At 34.9% G+C, this 8,720-nt stretch overlaps 1 protein-coding gene across 1 annotated transcript; it reads right to left on the bottom strand.

Moving 5' to 3' along the window:
• Positions 1–7,404: 7,404 nt before the first annotated feature.
• On the bottom strand, positions 7,405–8,499 carry LOC131658801 (uncharacterized). Its single transcript, XM_058928056.1, has one exon. It carries the CDS (start codon positions 8,497–8,499, stop codon positions 7,405–7,407), a length of 1,095 nt encoding a protein of 364 aa, XP_058784039.1.
• Positions 8,500–8,720: the final 221 nt, after the last annotated feature.

Below are 8,720 nucleotides of genomic sequence, written 5' to 3'. Positions count from 1 at the left end.
ATTTAATTAATAGTTAAATTAATTGCAATGAGTTTAATTGATTGGAATATACTTGAAGTTGGATCAATTATTCGGTTTGTCGGTAAATTACGGTATTTTGAGGATTCGTCCATAATTGTGTTTTGACTTGAATATGTATGTTGAGAATAATATATGTATATGCCATGATGTTGTGCTAGTATTGATTCTCTGTGGTTAGTTGGTTAGCATTAAATTAATGATTAATTGCTTGATGTTGAAAGTGTGTGTTCATGTATAATTGACAAAAATGAGAATTAACATGAGATAGTATGGTTACTAGTGTTAATTGGATTGTGTGAATCGTAATTGATTAATTAGCCTCTTATATGTGAATGGTGTGTGTGTTGTGAATGTTGTGTACAATTGGTGGATAATTCATAGAGTTGAATTATTGTGATATGCGGAAAGTTAAGATGGTAGAGATGATCTTAATTGTATATATTTGTGATATTGTACATACATTCATATCATAGTGTGCCTTGAAACACAGGTGAATTTGCTTTGAAACATAAGCGGGCTTGGATTCTAGAGTGAATCGGAAGCCGTAAACTATATGTTTACAATTGGTGGACTTTGGTCTTGTCCGGATCGGAAGTGTGGCTTAGATTCTAGAGATATGAATCGGAGGCCGGTGAAACTTAGAATTTCACATTGGTACCACATGCATAGTGTCACATGTTTCATTGAGTCACATTAGAGTTATGTGATAGTTGACTATGTGCATTATGTTGTCATGATATGTGCATGATTGTGATAATTGATTATGTGCATTATGTTGTTGTAATAAGTGTAGGAGTGAACAATTGATTATGTGCATTGATGTCGTAATTCTATGTGTATGAGTTTGGTAATTGATTATGTACACTTGGTGTTGTAGTGATATTTGTATTAGTTGATAATTGAGAATGGGTGATGTTTGAATACGTAATTGGTTAAATGCGGGAATATGTGATAATTATGGCTATGTGTATAATTGAGAATATAGTATTGAGATATTATACTCTTATACTTGGTGTATGCTTAATATATGTGAATTATGATTAGCATTAATTTTATGATTAGGAAAGTGTAATACATTCCTATAATTGTTGATTTAACCATTGTATCTCATTATACTTTCTTCATAATGGTTCGTATTCTCACCCTTCTGTTTTAATGTTGCCCTCGTTTGGCGACATGCAGGTTTGATGATTAGTAGCTGGCGTGTGATCTAGTCGGAGTTTCGTCCGAGTTGCTTGGTAATTAAGTAGCGAGTCAATGCTCTGGTCATGTAACACTGGGTAGCTTAGATGTTGAACTCATGTTCTATTTGTTTATGTATTTTGTTATAACTTGTGAACCTATTTAATTGGTTACTTGTTGTTGAGAGGCTTTAGGCCAAATATTATGATCATGGTATGGGACATGAATCATTATAAATCACATGAGTATCATATATTTCCGCTGTGAATGCATATCCAGGTTAAATTGTGATTTGATATTGAGTGTTATTAAAATGACCAGGAGTATTGTGCTGTGTAGATAAATACTGTCAGTTTTTTTTAAGGTTTTTAGTTCTTCTAAAATCATCAATGTGACGCCCTTTTGAATTATATGCATGTTATTCTCTGATTATATGTTAAATATTTTGGGGTTTAAAAAGGGGTGTTACATTAGTGGTATCAGAGCATGGTCGACCAGTTGGTCAAGGTTATTAATGTCTTTTATGCTGTTGTATTTGATTCGTGTATCTGACACGATCGATACTGTTTTGTCTGGTTGTTTGGTTGTTTAGGACGATCGCTACGGGAAGGAATGTTGACATTAATGATGAGGTGGAGTGGTGCGATTGGACAAGCGCTGCAAGAGAATGTCGGTTATGGAGGAAAGGATGAGTTTCGTGCTTTTGGAGACTTTCAAAGGTGCAAACCTCCGATCTTTGAAGGAGGGTATGGACCAAACAAAACACATGCATGGATGAGTGAAATCGAGAAGATCTTTCAAGTCGTGAGTTATACTGATGTACAGAAGGTACAGTTTTGGTACTCACATGCTGACAAAAGAAGCTGACGTTTGGTGGAGTAATACTGTGCGGAGATTAGAAAGAGAAGGTATTGAAGTTACTTGGACTATTTTCTGTGATGCATTTTTGGGAAACTATTTTCTAGAAGATGTACGTGGAAAGAAAGAAGTGGGGTTTCTACAGTTAAAACGAGAAGGAGGACAGTTCCGTGGGAAACCGTATAATAACAAGAAGGAACAATCTGATTTTGTCAAGAAGCTAAGTGGGGGAGGGACTCCTACTCCACTTAAGTGTTTCAGATGTGGTGTTGAAGGTCATCGTGTTTCTGAGTGTAAGAAAGAGGTTACTACTTGTTTCAAGTGTGGCAGGCCAGGTCACATAGTTGCTAATTGTAGAGCTGGTGCGAGTGTGACTTGTTACAATTGTGGCGAGCGAGGTCACATTCGTACCAAATGTGATAAGCCAAAGAAGGAGAAAGCGAAAGGAAAAGTGTTTGCGTTGTCTGGTGCTGAGACTACTTCTAAGGATAAGTTAATCTGAGGTACATGCTTTATTATTGATAATGGTGCAACGCATTATTTCATTCTTTGGATTGTGCTATAAGATTGGATCTTGTTTTATCTGTTATGCATAGAAGTGTAGTTATTGATACAACTGCGGTGGCTTTGTTTCTACTTCTTTTGTGTGTTTGAATTATCCGTTGAGCATCTTTGGTAGAGATTTTGAGAATTGATGTAATTTGTTTTCTGTTAGACTAAGTTGATGAGAATTTTGGTGTGAATTGTTTGGAGTTGAATCAAGTAATTGTAACTTTAAGAGAGATTTTGAATCTTGGTGTTTTAAGTGATTTCGAGTGCAAGTTTTGAAGGAACACTATTATAGTTTAGTAACGGTGGTTTATGTTTCATTATGATTGTCGACTGTCTATTGACAAATTGAGGACTCGATCACCCTTAATCTATTGTCGAAAGGAGACGATATCGTATTGAACGAGATAGACTTGTCTTACTAACTTGGTAGCGTGTAAAGCGACTAAGGAGAAGTTGAAGGGTAGATTCGGGAATTGTTTGAGAAGAGGTTCATTGTCTGAGTATATAGTCGTAGAGTTACACCTGTTTTGTCGAGTAAGAAGAAAGAAGGTTCTATGAGGTAATGTTTCTTGAGGATATTTGATTCTAAGAGCGACGATGATCATGTTGAACATTTAAGGATTGGGTTATCGGTGCTGAAAGAGAAGAAGGTTATGTAATGCTTTCTGAATGTGAGTTTTGGTTGGAAGAAGTGAATTTTCTTGGATATGGGATTTCGAGTTGAGGTGTGTTGATGCATATATCGATAAGTGGTAGCTTATGCTTCAAGGTAACCTAAAGTACATAAGAGGAATTATTCGATGTATGTATTGGAGTTGCTTGTCGTTGTGTTTGTTTTGGAATGTAAACGACATTGTTTGTTTGGATCAAGGTTTGATGAGTTGAGTGATCACAAGAGTTGAAATGAGGTAAACAAGACGAGTAGAATTTCGAAGGATTTTAATCTTTGGTTTGAATTACCATCCTGGAACAGTGAAGGTTGTAGCCGATGCATTGAGTAGGAAATAATTTTATAAGTTATGTTGAGAATTCAAGAATTGGAAATCGTTGGAACGATTTAGAGAATTGAGTTTGGTTGTGAAGCGACGTCTTCGTGTGTTAAATTGGTATGTTGAAGCTTACTTGTGATTGTTTGACAAGTTGATATTGATTAATCAAGGAAAAAGTGATGACTTTTGGATTGTCGAGAATGGTGTCATGAGATGTTGTGATCGAGTTTGTATTCCTGATGGTTCGAATTCCGACAAAGAGAATTTTGGATGAGGAACATCGTAATGATTTGAGTATTAATCATGGTGTTAATGATGTATCGAGATTTGAGGAAATGTGTAGTGGTAAAGTATGAAGAGGGATATACCAGAATTGTGTATTTGAGTTGGATTTGGCAGGAACCGTTTCGTTTGGTGCAACAGTTATCTATTTTCAAGTGGAAGTGAAATAATATCTCTATGGATTTTGTTTCGAGGTTGTCGAGGCATCGAGTGATTGTGAAGTGAGTTGGGTAAGTGTGGATAGTCGACGAAATGTGCTCGTTTTATTCCAATGAAGATGGATTATTCGATGAAGAGACTTGCTAAGTTGTGCATCGAAAGGATTGTGTATTTGCATGGTATTTTCTTCTGATATTGGAATGACATCTTTTGAAGCTTTGTGTGGTCGTAAGTGTAGAACGATTTGTATTGGTATGAATCGAGAGAGAGTGGATGTGGTTTTGGTGTTGAGATGGTTGTGTCGACTGAATTTTCGAGGACGAAAATAATTTAAGTGGGGGAGAGTTGTAACAGCCCGAATTTTATTAGTTGGCTAATTAAATTAAATAAGGATTTATTTTAATTTGGATGAAGTTTGATAATTAATTAGATCGTCGGTGTTATTGAGAAACGTGTTCGAATTATTAAGTGAAGTTGGAATTTATTAGGTTAATCGAAGAATTAATAAAATGGAATAGGTAGAGAAATAATATTAGAAATAATATTATTATTGGATTTTATTTATTTGAGATAAAGTCGGATTTAATTGGATTAATCAGAACGTATTATTAAGGGTAATAATATTATTTGTTGGAGCATAATTATTTATTTGACTACTCTATTTTATCAATTGGGCCTAATTAGTTAGGAAGTGGAATTATATGGGTTAAGCCCAATATGAATAATATAGTAAGGGTTTGGGAAGAGTAGAGGTATCATAACTTTGGCTCATTTTGGAGAGGAGCAAGAGGGAGAAAGGGGAAGAGCAACAAGGGGCAAAAGCTAGGGTTTGAAGCACATTGAAGAGGTAAGGGGGGAATCCTTATTATTATGGGTTAGTATGATTGGGTCAATGGGTAGATTGACATGATTAGGTTTTGTTGTTGTTTGAATCCATCAAAAATATTATTGAATCGTGTCATTGCTGGTGGAAATTGATTTGGTGGATATAAATGGATGTTGGTGTGTTTCATATAAATTGGGAAACGAAATGAATTGAGTATGCATAGTGTTTGACGGCAGTGCCAATGACGGTGCAGCATTGTGTGATGCTTTCAGTACATTTAGTTTAATTTAATGTTTTCATTTCATGAGATATCAATGTAGTGTTCTAACAATTGTTTTCTTTTCAATACTACATGCTATCATAAGATTACTTAATGGAAAGAAAATACATTTGTGAAAACTAATTTTAATGGCTACAGTAGCGCACACACTATGAAATAAGTGAATGCCATGTATTGTTCCAATTACTGTAGCGAAAATATTATTTACTCTTACTGTAGCGCAAACAATGAAGTATTGAAACAGAATTAGGAAATAAAATGTAAAACAGTCCCGTTGACCGAATAGCGGAATTAAGCGGTATATTAGTTGTCCGGAATTTGATGAAAATTTACGTGGTAGCTAAGTTTAATTAGTAGATTAACATGGTGGGTGTTAATTTGTTGAAAACGTGATATTTACGGACCGACCGAAATAGTGTGAATTTGAATACCTTTTATATTAAATATTGGCTTTAGAATGGAAAATGAATTAGAAACTTGAAACTAATGTAGTGTAATTATTAATTGGTTAATTTAATTAATAGTTAAATTAATTGCAATGAGTTTAATTGATTGGAATATACTTGAAGTTGGATCAATTATTCGGTTTGTCGGTAAATTACGGTATTTTGAGGATTCGTCCATAATTGTGTTTTGACTTGAATATGTATGTTGAGAATAATATATGTATATGCCATGATGTTGTGCTAGTATTGATTCTCTGTGGTTAGTTGGTTAGCATTAAATTAATGATTAATTGCTTGATGTTGAAAGTGTGTGTTCATGTATAATTGACAAAAATGAGAATTAACATGAGATAGTATGGTTACTAGTGTTAATTGGATTGTGTGAATCGTAATTGATTAATTAGCCTCTTATATGTGAATGGTGTGTGTGTTGTGAATGTTGTGTACAATTGGTGGATAATTCATAGAGTTGAATTATTGTGATATGCGGAAAGTTAAGATGGTAGAGATGATCTTAATTGTATATATTTGTGATATTGTACATACATTCATATCATAGTGTGCCTTGAAACACAGGTGGATTTGCTTTGAAACATAAGCGGGCTTGGATTCTAGAGTGAATCGGAAGCCGTAAACTATATGTTTACAATTGGTGGACTTTGGTCTTGTCCGGATCGGAAGTGTGGCTTAGATTCTAGAGATATGAATCGGAGGCCGGTGAAATTTAGAATTTCACATTGGTACCACATGCATAGTGTCACATGTTTCATTGAGTCACATTAGAGTTATGTGATAGTTGACTATGTGCATTATGTTGTCATGATATGTGCATGATTGTGATAATTGATTATGTGCATTATGTTGTTGTAATAAGTGTAGGAGTGAACAATTGATTATGTGCATTGATGTCGTAATTCTATGTGTATGAGTTTGGTAATTGATTATGTACACTTGGTGTTGTAGTGATATTTGTATTAGTTGATAATTGAGAATGGGTGATGTTTGAATACGTAATTGGTTAAATGCGGGAATATGTGATAATTATGGCTATGTGTATAATTGAGAATATAGTATTGAGATATTTTACTCTTATACTTGGTGTATGCTTAATATATGTGAATTATGATTAGCATTAATTTTATGATTAGGAAAGTGTAATACATTCCTATAATTGTTGATTTAACCATTGTATCTCATTATACTTTCTTCATAATGGTTCGTATTCTCACCCTTCTGTTTTAATGTTGCCCTCGTTTGGCGACATGCAGGTTTGATGATTAGTAGCTGGCGTGTGATCTAGTCGGAGTTTCGTCCGAGTTGCTTGGTAATTAAGTAGCGAGTCAATGCTCTGGTCATGTAACACTGGGTAGCTTAGATGTTGAACTCATGTTCTATTTGTTTATGTATTTTGTTATAACTTGTGAACCTATTTAATTGGTTACTTGTTGTTGAGAGGCTTTAGGCCAAATATTATGATCATGGTATGGGACATGTATCATTTATATGAAACATATGAGTATTACTTTCCGCTGTTAGTGCATATTCTGGATGAATTGTGATTATATGTCAGGTGTTATTTGAAATGACCAGGTGTATTGTATTTTATGGATAAATGCTGTCGGTTTTAAAAGCTTTTTAGTTTTTGAAAACGTCGATGTGACGCCCTTTTGAGTTATATGCATGCTTATTCTCTGATTATATGTTTATTATTTTATGGGGTAAAAAGGGGTGTTACACAGTGTGGTCGGGAATAGTCGGTAATTGATCGCCCTCGGAACCCCGCGGCAGTCGAGGAGGGCATCAATGTTTTCAATATGCTCGTCTAGGTCCGTGGTGCCATCGTACGTACCCACAGGAGGAAGCTTTTCTAGACCGAAGGGTAGAGGTGTTTCTAAGACTTCTCTGGATAAAGGGCCACAACATTCCTCTTCCTCGTCCAAGTCTAATGTTTCTCGTCTCTTTGCCAAAATTTGGAAACAAAGAATCTATTTTCTTCCATTGTAAAGAATCAGCTACATGTCGAATTTGTGCACCACATTTTCTTTCTTCTGCATGCCATCTAGGATTCTCTGTGTCGTTAGCATTAGCGAATAATCTCTTGAACCTTGAAATTATCGGTAGGTACCATACCACTTTCGCGGGAGGACCCTTTTTGCACTCATCATCATCACTAGATTCACCATGTCTCTTTTTGTAGCGTGACGCCTTGCACTTCAGACAATGATTATAGTTTACATACTCTTTTCTGTATAATATGCAATCATTAGGGCATGCATGTATCTTTTCATACTCCAAACTCATCGGACACAATATTTTCTTTGTCTCATAATAACGAATTGGTAGTATGTTACCTTCTGGAAGCATTTGTGTCAACAATTCAAGCAATTCGATAAAACTTTTGTCAGTCCACCCGCTAATTGCCTTTAGATTAAACAATTTTAACACGGCTGACAAACGTGTAAAATTTGTGCATCCCGGGTACAAAGGTTTATCCTTGTCATTGCATAAACTATCATACGCATGTTCCCTCTTAAACGAATCTTGTCCAATATCACGCATCATATCTTCCAGACGATCATCCATTTCTACACTAACATTATCTCTTTGGGACACATTTGAGTTTGCTACTACTTCACCGTGCCATATCCATTGTGTATAACTTTGACAAATCCCTTTACAAATTAGATAATCCATGATTTCTTTCTTACCAGGTTTTGGTTCTTGATTTGCACAACGAACACATGGACAGAGAAAAAACGTAGGAAGACTTTCTTCAGCATTACTTTTAGAAGGAGGAAGATCTTTTTTAGCATTACTTTTAGCAAACTGTAGAAATTCCATCACTCCATGTTTGTACTCAGCACTTAATCGATTAACTCTCATCCAACTACGATCCATACCCATGTTCCAAAATTAATGCATACATAATTAAATCATTATGACGCCTACAATTGACATTAAAAATTTGTCCAAAAGGCAGGGATGCAGACATTATTTCTAATGAAATTATTTCATGAGCATTTGTAGATATTAAACAATGATATAGTAAAGACACATTCAAATACTTCACAAGCATTTGTATATATTAAACTGCATATGGCCATCATATATGTTTAAATACTTCA

The sequence above is a fragment of the Vicia villosa genome, linkage group LG3, assembly GCF_029867415.1.
Source record: "Vicia villosa cultivar HV-30 ecotype Madison, WI linkage group LG3, Vvil1.0, whole genome shotgun sequence".
Classification (NCBI taxonomy): domain Eukaryota; kingdom Viridiplantae; phylum Streptophyta; class Magnoliopsida; order Fabales; family Fabaceae; genus Vicia; species Vicia villosa.
The sequence above is the reverse complement of the archived record's forward strand: the minus strand, read 5'-3'. Positions and strand labels throughout refer to the sequence as shown.

Excerpts from the sequence above, each read along its gene's own strand:
- LOC131658801 (XM_058928056.1), bottom strand. The coding sequence starts at position 8,499 with ATGGGTATGGATCGTAGTTGGATGAGAGTTAATCGATTAAGTGCTGAG.